We start from the raw sequence: 15,160 nt of genomic DNA on the forward strand, positions 1-15,160 counted from the left end.
TTTTGGTTATATGCGATCAAGCTAACGTGTGCTGCACAGCACCAAACACTGGATCAAATGCCCACACAAAGATTTCATGCACCCAATTCACAATCACCACCCTCTGCACAGTAAAAGACAAAATGACAGGCTCAGGATGGATATGACAGCTTAGTTATGGGACGTGTTTACCAGTTCTTGTGAGCCCAGAAAACAATACTGTCTCCACACAATTCTTATAGCATCTGAAGATGCTTAAGTTTGGTTTTTTTTGCACTAACATTTCAATTCACAACTTACTAGGGATAAGCAATTGCAACCATGAAGCGTGTTGGTAACTTCCACACTGTAAAGGAAACAACCAGATAAAATGGCTCTTCTCTGCTTTGGCTGGCCACATGTTCCCAATGTACAGGGCCATGATGTGGTCAGATGTTTGTGATAGGTTGGGATGGGATAAAGGAACAGTCATACATCTACATTCCTCCTCTGAAACTGCTGAAATCTCCCTGTAGTTTTGTGGGGTTTTTTTCTCCACAGCATAGAAATGGGAGAGTATTTGTCCCTCATCAGTTTTATCCTCAACACTTAGCACAATGGTGCAGACAGTCATTACAAAAGTAGCAGATCCACTGTATCACTCATCTTTCAGTTTAAGGATTGAGAAAAAAGAAACTAACTAAGGAAGTGTCATTCATCTAGAATAAACTAAATGAAACACAAAGAAACAGAAAGAAAACAGTATTTTCAGTATTAGCCACTACAAATAAACACACACACACAGACACTCTCTCCATATTTCACTTTTCTAAGTTAGCATAACTGTTGCATCTCATATTTGGCCCCCAGAAATTATCTGACTTGTCTGTCACAAAAAATCATTACAGAAGCTGGTCTACCACATGCAAGACAACCCTCTTCGGTAATCTTATGTCTTTACATGCAAAATATTCACCTTTTTTTGCTAATTTCTATTTGAATATTATGTTTATTTATAAATTTTTTTGCATTATAAGCTGCATAACTTACTGCTGCACAGGTTGGGTGACCCATAATGGATACTACTGGCTTGTAAAACTGATGAGAAGATGTGGTTCTGTGCAATCAGTGCAGAGCTCCCCTCCAACACTGCATACGTTCACAGCTAAAACTACACTGTTCCACTGATCAGCAGTGAATAAATCTGTATAATTATACTGCACGGATAATGTCCTTTTCTCTCATTCTCATTTTCTCTCTCTCACTCCCCTTTTCTCTCTCTCCTCTCTCTCTCTGTAAGCTGCTTATTTAAATAGGGGAATACAGAATCTGCAGATACAACAACTTGCAACTCAAAAAAATGATCTGGCATCTTTGTAATCATTAAGAGACAATCTGAGTGATAGACTAATTGGCAGCTAGTGGGAAAGGTGACTTTACATCTCATACCGCCCCAAGTTGGAAGCCTTCTGCATTTCTTTTTCCTTCTTTTGTTCATTGTAACACTGATTGTCATAGATAGTCTTTGTGCTTTGTATAATGCCCACCTTTGATGCAACTGAACTCACATACAAAATGTGGCTGTTATACATAAGCATGCTAGGATACAGGCAGGAAGGGTACAAGCATGCACAAAATAGTCTCTGAAGGTTTTGTTTGTTTGTTTCTCTTCAACATTTACATGCACCACTTAATATCATGTTTGATTGTGTACATTGAGGACTGGATTTCACAAGCATTCTTGATTTTCTCTTCTGAAAAGCTTCTTGACAATTTCACAAGAGCCTGGTGTAAAAAATATCCCACAATAAAAAAATAAATTAAAAAAAAAGGAAAAAACCCCTTCTTCCTGCAATCTGATCTTGTCTTCATCAATCTGACCTTGTCTTCATGATTTTAATGTTAAACTCTTTTAAAATGTCTCCTCTTCCTCTTGCAGAGTTTCACGTTAAATAGTTGGCTGGAAAGACAGATCAGTGTGTCAAGGATTTTCTTAGCCACTGGAATAGTTCTTCCTTATAAAGCCTTTGCCACCGTACATTGGCTTCCACTGTTTCCACGGCACGGGAGAAAGAGGTAGCAGCTCCCCCTTCGTAAGTTTTTATGAAGTTCTTTAGCTGGAAATACAAGTTAAAAGGTTAAATTTGCAGGAACTAAATAAAGTAAATTTTTCCAGTGCACACAAACAAGTTCAGCATTTAGGGCCAACCTCCACGATCACTGTTGAAGTAAATGTAGTGGCGTGTAGAAAGTTTTAATAGGAAATGTAATAAGACAGGAGACTGTCAATTTTATGTGATGCAATTGCTTTACATTGCACTGGAAGATACTGATGTGTCACTGCCGGATCCCATTAATATAATTTCCTCCTTCTCTCCTGCAGCCCAGCTGATGCAATGTGCAAATAGCTGGGCTACTCTAAACTTTTATTTCTACCTAAGAAGGAGCACTGGGAGCACTGAAAATGCTTCTAATTTGGGTTTATATGCAAGTATCAGCAGAAGGTAGCCTGATGCCCTCTCGTTTTATCAATATTCATAATGAATTTATTTTATTTCAATATTTGGAACACTTTTGATGATGTAGTACAGTTTGGTTTTTATAGAAAAGAAAAGGGATGGCTTCAGTGTGAAGAGAATGGCAAAATGGCAAGTGGGCACTCATTTGACAATCTTTGAATGCCTCAAACAGATTCCTTCCATTATGAGAAATCTTTGATCTTTTCTCAGCAGACTGAAAAGACCCCTGCTCTGTTATTCCAAATACTCAAGTTATAGCACTGTTACCTGGATTATTATAGCTGATGACACTGGTTTGCTTTGAATTACTGTTCTTTTTAAATGAGAACTGCAAGGTTGATTTGCGCAGTATGTTGCTGGTTATGTCAACTTCCCTAAAATTAGGTGGGTTTAGCCACACTTAGTCATAACTAGTTAACTTTTGCTTCTTGGTGAGAGCAAATTCACCTTGTTTATTTAAATCTAACTTCCAACAGAATCTCTTTTTACATGGGCTTAGAACTGCAAAGGCTGATCCTGCAGCTGTCTCATTCCCATCATAGCTAAAAGCATGGAAGGGACCTGGAAACTATCAAAATCAGACTTTATCTGATCTCTGTACTTTTTATACTAAAATATTTACAAGGCCAGTTTCTTTTAGATGTATGAACAGCCAGCCCACCAACACTATCATGGAGGTAGAAACTAAGAGTACAGAGAGCCTCCTTGTGCAGGGTAGATATGCAAATCTGGCCAGCACTGCCCTTCCCACCTGGGTAGATTTGAGAAAACCAGCTGCAGCTCTTCCTTAAATTCCTGAGGCCACTAGACTTCAGTGCAGACAAATGGTTGGACAGAAAATATCATAGCACAATCAGAGTTCAATTAATGGTGATTATGCTGCCGAAGAATAATTTGATCCATTTGCAGTAATGTCAAGCAGCTGCTAAGCCAAGCATAACACAACCACACAACTACCTCAGTCAGGGCAGGTGTTAAGTTAAAATGAGAAATCTTTGCAATCTAAATAAGAAGTACTTAGCATTTAGAACAAATTATTGTGGTGTCACTTGGACAGAATATAAGGTTAACAGCTTTTCTCACATGGAAATACTGTACGCAAAAGAAAAACAGAGAAGGCACTGACAGCTTCTACTTTCTAGCTTTTCTAGGGCTGTCCTCTGCAGCATAAACTAACATGGATAGAGACCTCTCACGTTTAGCTTCTAAACCAATAGTCAAGAGACAAAAAACAAACCTACATATCCAGCCAAGCACAGAGAAGTTCCTGCACTTCCCACCTCCCGACACCACCTCTACGCATAGGTGCCTTTGCAACCTCCTCCTCATCCTCATGTCACCCAGCTGCAGCATGGGCCTGTGACTCCAGCTGAGCAACCAGACTTCCTGGACAAAAGACACCTTATTCCTCCTGCTCTGCTCTCCGCTTAGAAAAGATACAGCCTCACATGCTGAGACTAATTTAAAAATTACCTCTCTTAGTTCTTCTTCGGTATTGAGGAATTCTGTGACCCCACTGATAAGCTTTGAATTCATAAATAAGGCTTCTCCATACCTGCAAGGTCAAAAAGAAGATGCACAGAGAGTTAGTGCAAGTGCTAGGCCAGTCGAAAATTAGAAAGCAGTCTTCTGTAAGCTAGGGAGAAGACATGGGACTGATTCTGAGGAATCCAAGAGAATAGCACTGGAGCCAGACACTGGACTGAGACCTTCTTCTAGGCTGAGATTTCAGTAGTTGCCTTTTAGTCTGCTACTAAGCAGAATGGGCTTAACCACAGCTGTAGATGAGAGGTCCAGAGGATGAGAAGACCAAACCACACCACCACCTCACGCCTAATGAAACAGCTTTCCATGTAATGACATCAAGCAGCTAAAAATACAGGCACCAAAGAAAGAGCAGAGCAGCAACTATGGAGAAGTATTCTGAGGAACTCCTCTAGCTGTACCATTAAAATAGACTTTTTGAAGTGCTGCAGCCTTCTTTGTATTTTGTATTCATCCACCTCATCTACATTACAAACAGCCTCACAATAAGTGAACTGAATCAAATGTTCTTGTTCCAGTACCTGATAATTAAAATAAATAATACTGATAGAAAATAATACTGCTAAAATAATCCCCTGGGCCATGATGTAGCATCTTCAAAGAAACAACCTGGAATGAAAATGTGAAAGCATGGGCAAGGAATATTTAAAGGGTAGGATATTCAGCAGCAGGGAGCAATGACCTTCTGCAGGTAGTTGCTTTGAAACTGGTCATTCAAATCCTGCTGTTCCACTTGCTTTTCCACAAGTTTTTTTTTTTCAATCCCCCAAGTACAGCATCTACATCACTTACACGATTAACCAAACTACTCCTGAAGTTTTGCATTCCATGTTCGAACAGTTTGAGGGTTTTTTTTTCTTTTTTTCTTTTTTTTTTCCCAAAGTCTCTAGCATGAAGAATATAATTCTACTGGAAACCAAAAGTAATGCTTTTGTTCAAGTGAGATGTCATTCAGCATACGAAAAAGGCACTTGACAAATAGGTATCCTTATCTTTATCTGCACATACGTCTAAAGCAGTATCTAGCTAATCTGAACATGACTGTTTTTAAGATAGGGAATCCAGCTCTCCTGTCAGACATGTGTAAGTAATACTAATAGACTTCATTGCAATTAAGTTTATCTGGGGGAACAATTCAGTTCATACCCTGCTTTTACAAACTGACTTAGAAGAGGAATTCAAAATTCAAAGTGAAATGAACTAGCACAGTCACAGCTTTCTGTTCTGCTTCTATTAATCCTAAATTAATTACCCTTAAATGCTTAGGTACTGTAAGGCACAGTCCTTTCAAAAGGGAGAAGGCAAGAGAAAAGGAGAGGGATAGAAAGAGGGAGTGGGAGGAGAACTGGGTTTTCTCGGAGAAGGTTCTGTCTTAGGGAAGGTGTACACTCTGTTGTGTTGCTACCTTGAGCTTGTGCGAGGGGAAACAAAGCTACAGGTATCAAAAACCCTGCTCCCTGACCACTAATAACTGAATTATTCATGGATATTTCAGCAAGTACATCTCTTTTCCTAAAACTTCAGTCACACTGACATATACAGAAATTCAGAGGCAAACACCTCCTATGGGAAGTATGGATTTCATGGTCCTTTAAGCACGTTTAGGCTTTCTATCAAAGCCCTTTATTATTACAGTCTCATCTTAGCCTCATAATTGACTGCTTGGAAAACTGGAAGCTCCTCTTGATGGGGTCTTTTGACAAGGTTACCGATCCACTTTACAGAAGCAACCTCATAAGAACAGCTGCAGGGATTTTATTTTTCTTGCAGTCTGTACTGTAGAGTGCAAACAAGAAGTAGCAGAATTCCTTCCATCGAAGATGATGCCTTCCTGAATACCTGTGCTGATTACTGCCCATTATGCATACTTGGTAAAAATTCAGCCACTAACAGCAATTTCAAAATGGGCCCTGCTGCAAAAATTCTAGACAAGCCACCTCCCAAAATAGTATTTTGCAGGTGTGAAACATAAGAATAAGTAGAAAAAGTGTGTCATCTTGCAAGTATCAGCCTTTCCACCTTTCACAGGAAAGACAACATTGCAGAACAAGGACCTTAAATTCCTGAGCTCCCTGGAAACATCTTGGATTCCTGGGCACTCCACCTGCTCCTTCTGGGGACATGAACCTCTAGGGCCTCACATTTGTACAGGCTTTGCAATTGTGAGGACTCATCTTTAGAGGCAGCATAGTCCATTTACTTTGGACAGATAAAATTGGCTTCCCAAATACTGTTAAATTCCCAAATTCTGAAAATGATTCAGCACTTGAGAATGAAGGAATTCTTCTAGGCAGCTCTTGGATTATATTTCCACAAACAGACACACATGTGCATACACATTGAAAATGAGTTAGGAGTGAAGGTGCTCAGGTAACAGGAATTTAAGCATAGTATTTTCACTTATCTTTTTCAGAATTTTAGCAGTCTTAGTCACATGGATTTCTTCCAAAAGACCTCTTAGGCACCTTAATTTCTAAGTCACCTTTGTAAATGGGATATAAGCGATTTTGAAGACTTTTTACACTATCAATATCTTCTGGACAATGTCAATACAAGCATACTTTAAAAATCTAAAGGAATAACAATATTTTGTTGGCATTCTAACTTTTGACATGCTGTGTTTTAAAGTCTGAAGAAACAGTGTTATAGTATAATTTAATCACCCTCAGCTATTTCATATTACTATCTCAAATGTCAACACCTTTTATAGTAAATCTAATGGAAAATACCATTGAGATATCTCTTTATTAAATTAAGGTTTCGTGCAAAGTATTTTAATTTTAAATAAAATTAAATAATAAATTATAATTGCAGAAAAATGTGCCTTGGGACAGAGTACACTTGAACTATAATTCGGCAATAAAACTTGTATTTAAAAAATGTACTAGTGTTGGCAAGCTCAAATCAGAAGCCTAGTTTTGCATTCTATCATGTCAGTCTTTCACTGAACATTAAGGTTCAAGGTGTTAGACTAATTCCACCCACTCAAAGTCTCTCTTAAAAGGTTTTAATCTATAATTACAAACAGTTATTTTGAATATAGATCACATACACATAGGTTGCATGAATTATTTCATTCAACTGCATTTAATCTTTTGGTGTTCGATAAAAACTCAACTGGATGTCCCTTTCAGAAAAATCCAATTTCAACAATCCTATTGGTGGCTCTGGCTTTTGTTTGGAGACCAAACTGCCTGTAGATAACATAAAGTCAGTGCTGGGCAAAGAGAGAGACTCTCTGCTATTTTCTCATTAAAAAAGGACAATAACAGGTTTCTCACGAGGTCTTGCTGGTTATTAGGAACTCGGATAACACAGTGATGCATTCCAAGCAAATGAGATAAATAAAATTCAAATTTTAAGTGAAGTTAAGCTATTTAAAATTACTCCCCCCCCCCAAAAAAAAAAAGAAAAAAAAAAAGACATGTGGCATAGTTTGCTACTGTCCATTTCTAAAATTACAGGTATTAGCTAGTTTTTCAGATGAATGTATTTCCTAAGGCAAGACATAACTTTCTGCATATGTGTTTGCAGCAATACACATTTTGACAGATTTATACCAAAACTCTGTAAAAATCTCTGAAGGAACCTGAAAAATTATTTGCTATCCAGAGCATAACTAACTGTACTGGGTTGCTAAACAGTAATGGGTCTGCCATCCACTTTCTGTGTAGAAGTCCAGTTCCTGGAATAATCATAACAGAAGCAGAGGATTCTTAATTTTTAAACTCCTCAGCACTCTTAAAGATTTCAAAAAGTATGCTCCTGCAATATGAACTTCCAAAACCAATTCCAGCTCAAAACTATTTTCTCAGCTGAAGTTCTTCTAAAATCCCACTATACTATAAAGTGTTATCCAAAACAGCATGAAGAACTTTTTGAATCTTTAGGAAAGTTGCACAGTCTCTGAGTTTCTTTGAATCTTCTTTTGATGCTGTGAAACCTACAGTAAGTTTTCACCTGTATTCATTGGGCACTAGGATTTAGTTGCTTAAATACAGCATCTTAAAAAAACCATTTTGAATATTCTGTGGTATGCTAGATGGCTCCTCAGAAGTCCAGAATGGAACAGAACCCCAATACTTTTTCTGCCAACACCAAAGGAGTGGCCTGGCATGGGGTATCTGAAGTTCTTGGACACCTGCCTATAAGAACTTGCATTTCATATGTGTTGTGGTCCCTTCTAATCTGTCAGTATCAGATGAGCTGCTGTGAAATCCTTCAGACCCTCAGGCTGTCCCTAAAGATCTAAAGAAATTTCTCACTCCTTGAATTAATATCAAAATCTTCATCAAAAAGGATTTTAAAATGTTGACTGGGCTTCTGAGTAGGAGCATGTAGCACTTGTTCAAAGAGAAAGAGAAGCAGATATAAGGAACAACACTGTCTCCTTCCTGTTCATCTATTTTTAATTCAAAATGTTGTTCCTCTATTACTTGTAACTCACCTGAAACACAGAGTGGAAGGAAAGGGGATGACACTCTATTAGCATCCTTTTGAAAACGGAAATGTTTCAAAAAGGGTTTGGTGGGTTTTTTCCACAGTTGAAATAATGTTCTTGAAAAGATAATTTCTCAGCAAAATTCCTTTGGGAACTGCTGCTTTTTTGTCTATGTAAAAGTAGAACTGCAGCACTTGACATATAGATAGAATTCATTATCATAAGTGCAGACACAATACAGTAATAGATATATATACAGATGATCGCTAAGAGATAAATGTTTCTATGCATGTGTGTGATAATCCATGAATAAATGCATTTATGACTCATATGTATATATTTCCTATTTAGAGACATCCCTATTTATGGATTAAAAGATAACGGACTAGATTCAGGAGCTTAAATGAATGCATACATCTACAATACTTATATGAATTACAGTAAAATAAGAAAATGAAAATAAATTTGGACTTTTTATCTTTACCTAGCATTTAATATTTTCCATTTTTCTCTGAAAAACTTCCAAGCAAGATCCCTTCCATGTGGATTTCGAGCTACGTGGATTATCACATCAATAGCATCCTGATCCAGGACAACTTCTGAGTTGAGAGACAAATTCAGAAGTCTATTGGGAAAAACAAGAAAAAAATCCTATTTAGTTTCACCAACACATAGTCTAAAACCAGCACATCAGAAAAGTATCAGGAAAAAAAAAAAGGGGGAGGTTGGGAAAATTAGTGAAATATAACAAGGGAAAGTGTAGAGTCTTGCATCTGGGTAGGAACACCCCAGGTTCCAGTATAAGTTGGGGAATGACCTATTAGAGAGGAGTGTAGCGGAAAGGGGACTGGGGGTCCTGGGTGGACAGCAGGATGACCATGAGCCAGCACTGTGCTCTTGTGGCCAGGAAGGCCAATGGCATCCTGGGGTGTATTAGAAGGGGGTGGTTAGTAGGTTGAGAGAGGTTCTCCTCCCCCTCTACTCTGACCTGGTGAGACCACATCTGGAATATTGTGTCCAGTTCTGGGCCCCTCAGTTCAAGAAAGACAGGGAACTGCTGGAGAGAGTCCAGCGCAGGGCAACAAAGATGATTAAGGGAGTGGAGCATCTCCCATGTGAGGAAAGGCTGAGGGAGCTGGGTCTCTTTAGTTTGGAGGAGACTGAGGGGTGACCTTATTAATGTTTACAAATATATAAAGGGTGAATGTCATGAGGATGGAGCCAGGCTCTTCTCAGTGACAACCAATGGTAGGACAAGGGGTAATGGGTTCAAGCTGGAACACAAGAAGTTCCACTTAAATTTGAGAAGACACTTCTTCTCAGTAAAGGTAACAGAACACTGGAACAGGCTGCTCAGGGGGGTTGTGGAGTCTTGTTCTCTGGAAACATTCAAAACCCACCTGGACACCTTCCTGTGTAGCCTCACCTAAGTGTTCCTGCTCCGGCAGGGGGATTGGACTAGATGATCTTTTGAGATCCCTTCCAATCCCTAACATTCTGTGATTCTGTGATTCTGTAACACTGTCAAATGGCTTGTTTAAGTCTTTAAGTGAGTTTACTGGTTTATTTCTATTATTCCAAAGACCAGACACATAGACACATTTATGAATCAGAAAAATCTCAATGTAAAAGGATTTCACTAAAGCCGAGTGGAAGTTTACATGTGCATTTTTATGAAATCAGTAAGATCAGACAGGTCGATACATTAAGGATATGCTAACAAAAAATAATATTAATTATTATAGGATTTCAAACATTTCCAATGAACACAGGAAAATTTGCAGGTCAAAAGACCTGCATGTCAATTTTCATATGCATTGATGCAAAATCATAACAGTTTAAACAAAGTGAAGTTCTTTCATTTATTCCAAAACTCAAATGATAATCCATAAATGTTGAAGTGACTACTGGTAGCAGTCAGATAGATATATTTAATATTTTTGTACCTGTTGAGCAAGTTTCTGTCATCACTGCAAGTTAAGGCTTCTAATAATATTTTCTTCTCAGACACTGCTGTGGTAGAATGAAATTTCATCCAAATGAACTCCCAGACATCTTCATCCATCAGTGAAACTCCTGTACAGTAGACAATGTCTCTCACATTGAGTGGGATTCTGCAAAAGAAATCAGTAATAGCATTGTTGTAAACAAGCAGTCTTCTGATACTGGCAACAAAGGAGGAACATCACTACATTGATGAGACTCCAGAATTAAAGTGCAACAGTAATCTTGCTTTGGAAAAGTACATTTGCATCTCGTTAGTGCCACCAAAATCTTCCAGGACATCCTAATGGATTTTCTAATGAGTAACACATGCTTGCCGTTCTTTTCATAACACTGTCACATTGTCAGGAGCCTATAAATTATGGTCATCCAGCTCATCAGCACATAATGTGCCACATAACCTGCAGGACAGGTAACATAAGCTTTCCAAATTAGCACAGGGTCTTATCACTCTGTTGCTGGGCTCTGAGCCAAATCTCCTCTTCTTGTCCTTAGTACTGAGATTTTAGAAGGAGAGCTGATCAGTCAGAAACTTCTACTTGCTTGTGCCGTAAAGTGTTCCATCTTCATATAGTAACATACAAGTAAAGAAGGATGTGCTGAGATTATGCTACTTAAAAATGGTGTTTTCAGCAGTGAAGAAAATAGAAAGATCTGTTTATTTTTTCAGCATATTAATAATGGTACAAAACCAGCTATGCCATACAATAGTTGTGAACTGTGATTAGGTATAAACTCAGATTATGGTTAAATGAAAGCTTTTTGATGCCAAATTCAGACCTAGTATAGGATGTGCATATGTACCATTTTCTTCTAAAAAGATCTCAACTGGGCTTTGATTTTCTACCCTGCTTACATTTCCTATACAAGCAAAGAAGCTGAAACATTTGTGAGCTAAAGGGCATTCCTGCAGACAAAGATAGATGTTTCTCAGAGGAATACATTTCTGATTTGCAGGACTGGCCTTTTTTTGTTGGTGAAAATTATACCAAAACACAATTTGCCAGTTGGGCTGAAACACCCCCAGACCTTCCTATGCCAAGACCTTACTGTTTCGGCAGTAATACAGTGGGACAAATAATGAAATGGTCTTTGTAAAATTTGATATAAAGTCAACACCAAAAGAAAAGGTTACATCATGATTTTATTCTAAGACTTGTACCAAAGTCTTACACTATAGACAGTGTTATCCCAGTCAAGAATGAAACAGGTTCTTTTCATCTCATCTTTTCATTCTCCAGAAAAAAAATCTTCCTTCCACTGAATTTGTCTATTGTCAGGCTCAGTGCTGAATGTTTTTGTAAGAAAACCATCTAATCTCTTTGGCCATGTCTGAGTCCCTGAAAATGAAACCAGTGTGGCATTTCAGCATTTAAAAGTTTTGGTTCCTCTTCAGTACTTCAGAAACCATACATCCATCTCTGCGAAGAGTTAAAAGCTCTTCTTGCCTCTATGAGGTTAGCTGGTCCCAACAGCCATGATGGTTTCTTGAGAAAAAGAATGAAAGGAGTAAGTAGCTAAATTAAAGAAAAACTGGTGGGAAAGTACACTACTCCTCCTACCAGCTCAAGAACTTCGAGGAATTAATGCCTACTCTTTTCTGTTATGCTTTTCCTGAGTAGTAAAAAAGCCTTGAGGTTGAAGCTTTATTCGTGTTCGCTGGTGAGTGTTGCCATCAGCTCAGAAGGTGTATCTGCAGGTTTAGATGCAGACAGTCACATTAATTTTGCTTCTGCTGAGCTGACATGGCTCAGAATACCACTGCTGCTTGGAGAATTTTTAGCAGAGTCCCATGCTAAGAGACCCACAAAGGGCTGTCTTGACTAAAGCTGAGGTATTTTGCATTTGATGCAGAGAAACCCAGACATTTATTCAGGAGTAAACTCTCCAAAGCAAAACTGAAAGTCCAGGCAAGAGAAATGTAATCCATTTTAAAGATGCTAGGAATATGAAACTTTTAACTATGTGCAGTAAACACCAGCAATATTGCCTCGTAAAGCAAAGTCAGAGGTTCAACATCTCATCTCTGCCCTGAACTCCTTCTTTCTAACCAGGGAAAATTGGTGAGACAGTGCAGATCTTGGCATGGTTCAAGATCTTATTGTTTCTCCTCCTCCCACCACCAAATCAGTGCATGTGAACATGCCTGTCCTGAATCAGAATTGCTGTGGTTATGACCACGTAGCTCAAGCAATTCCTCCATGTCACCAACACATAGATGCAGGGTTCACAGTTCTTCCCCCTTGATGCTTCCTACTACCTTTTTTTTTTTTTTCCCTTCAGCATTCAAATGTCCTAAAAAGCTTGGCTTGCACTGAAAAAAAAGTTAGTAACTCTCTTCAGAGTTACCCAGGATCAGTAGGTTTTGGTTTAAATATGGTTTACGCAACTGCTTCTGTTGTGCCTATAGAACTGCTATGCCCCGACCAAGGAAAACAAAAAATGCTTAAAGCTGACCAGATCCACTAAAATAAATAGTGTTTAAACATACATGGGCAGTGAAGAAGAAAGTTATTATATCACTTTCACCAGCCTTTCCATACTACTGAGTTTTGATTTTCAGATATTGAGTTAACACATTAGTAAAATGTGAGTTTGGTTGACATTTACAGAATTATCCATGTGAGCTAGTCCTCGATTTCCATTTCACTGTAATGGAATTTGTACTTCTTCCTTGAAAGTCTATCATTAAGCCCTTGTTATAATATTTCAAACATTAATGAATACCAATAGTTTATTTTTTCCCCATTTAACCTTTTTTTCAAAAAGTGCATCCAAAGGAAACTGCATATAATTGAGTCTATTACAGAAAATTAAGACTACATATTTAAACACAAGAAATCAAAACATAGTAAAATTAATGGAGCAGATAGTTAAGTATTGCCTTTCAGTTGGCTTATATTAATTAAGAATGAGACTTAAAGTTCTCTAAATAACTGCAACTCTCTCACAACTTTGGGTCAGCACTGACAGTAACATGAATACATAGCCATATACACATACACTGTATACAACATGAAATTGATATTAATTATCATTGTGTCTTGATTTCATGATACACCAGGTTATTTGTCCTTAAAGTAGAACCTCCTTACCACCTTATGTCTTTTTCCGCTTTTAATTTGGGATTTAATACACTGACAGCACCCATAAGAACACAGGCTAAATCAAAAAGACTAAGAGATGCAGTCCTGACCATGGGACCACACAATCCAACCTGTTGCCTGAAATCTGTGCTATCATATGGTATCTGAATATGAAGATGAACTGAACCCAGTCAGGCCTTTTTTCAATGAAGGAAGGACTTTATGTCTTGACACACAAACACTTAATAATTTTATTTAGAAGCACATGTAGTTCTTTCTGAGCTTTGCTGGCAGAAATATTATCTTTGGTTTACTGCAGGAGATACAACTCAGCCAACAGATGCTCTAAGGAACTACAAGGCACCTGGAAAAGGTAATTCTTTTTTAGTTGATTGCCTCATTAATTTAGGTAGGAACTGTATGCTGAAAGGACTGCCACTCTGTGTTTAGGTAGTATAGTCAGCAGCAGAGGTACCTAGAAGTAGATGTCTAACCCCAGAAAGTTCAGCATTTCTCAATCGTGAAGTTTACATTTTTTAAATTTACAGTAAAACATAGAAATTCAATGGGTTTCCCCAGCTACTCCATCTTCTACATTCAAAGAGCCAACAGCAGAAATTTTAGCAGCAGTGCAGTCAGTAACCACGGCATCATTTGCATCTTCTGGGAAGGAAGGAGGTTTAAGACAAGTGGTGGCACTGATCCCATGCCTACAGCCCAGATCTCATCAGGCTTCTTGCTATGACAACTCTATTGCCACCAAATCAGTAATAGCATACTTGCAGTATTGCAGCAGAACTACTCAATATCAGCCAACCAGGAAAGGTTTTAGGTCTCTATAAGCTAAGTCACTTGGCTAACATGAAAATAATCAGACCCTACAAACCATGACATCAAAACAAATACCAATTTCCAAAGGCTTACCTCCAGAAACTACAAAACTTACAGGTATAAAAAGCTACAAGTTACTCCTGTTAGAGGCTTGTAATCAGGACTGTAAACGGGTTCTTCTTGCGGAAATGGAAATAGTTTATGAAAATGAGAATACGGCCCAAGTAATTTCTTTTTTACTACTGTCTCAACAGAGAGCCCTCTAATTGAATTTTCCCAGTTTGTGGGGATTTCTGCTTTCTCTCTCCTCCAGTCAATATGGGCCTGTATTTCATTGTTATCTAAACATGTGAAATCTCTCTAGTCTACAGATTTTTTAATTTTATACCTTCATGGAGAATGTTGCTCTAAAATTGCAGTTTCAGGGCAATAGATCAGCATGTGGAATGTTTGCCCCCTGTATTAACTGAATCAAGTGGATAAAATTACCATTGTTTCAGTACTATTTAGGTAGTAACACTGCGAAACATATCCCTTTGTTATAGTAAAACTCATCTGGGCCTTCAAGGCTGCTCTCATTTTTAAAGAGTTAATATGATTGATGGATACTTCAGAAGAATAAAGATAAAGATTAATTTTTGAAAGCATCACTTTAAATGGCTTTTATTTGAATACTGATCCAATTTATTTAACTTTCTTTTTCTTGCTTAAGAGATACAATGGTGAGAATGAAATATGTAGCTAGCAGAGCTCATGTTTAAAAATTAAACACTTTG

The 15,160-nt window shown here is 38.0% G+C and overlaps 1 protein-coding gene across 1 annotated transcript in view; it reads right to left on the reverse strand.

Moving 5' to 3' along the window:
- Window positions 1-1,501: 1,501 nt before the first annotated feature.
- TRHDE (thyrotropin releasing hormone degrading enzyme) overlaps window positions 1,502-15,160 on the reverse strand; it is a gene marked incomplete at its 5' end in the record, with an annotated part of 209,637 nt that continues 195,978 nt past the window's right edge. Inside the window, 4 exons of the mRNA XM_080363423.1 lie at window positions 1,502-2,075; window positions 3,951-4,032; window positions 8,948-9,088; window positions 10,410-10,577. Of these exons, the coding sequence (XP_080219549.1) occupies window positions 1,932-2,075; window positions 3,951-4,032; window positions 8,948-9,088; window positions 10,410-10,577 (535 nt within the window). The 3' untranslated portion in view covers window positions 1,502-1,931. The remainder of the gene's footprint in view (window positions 2,076-3,950; window positions 4,033-8,947; window positions 9,089-10,409; window positions 10,578-15,160) is intronic.

The sequence above is a fragment of the Nesoenas mayeri genome, assembly GCF_963082525.1.
Source record: "Nesoenas mayeri genome assembly, chromosome: 1".
NCBI classification, from domain to species: domain Eukaryota; kingdom Metazoa; phylum Chordata; class Aves; order Columbiformes; family Columbidae; genus Nesoenas; species Nesoenas mayeri.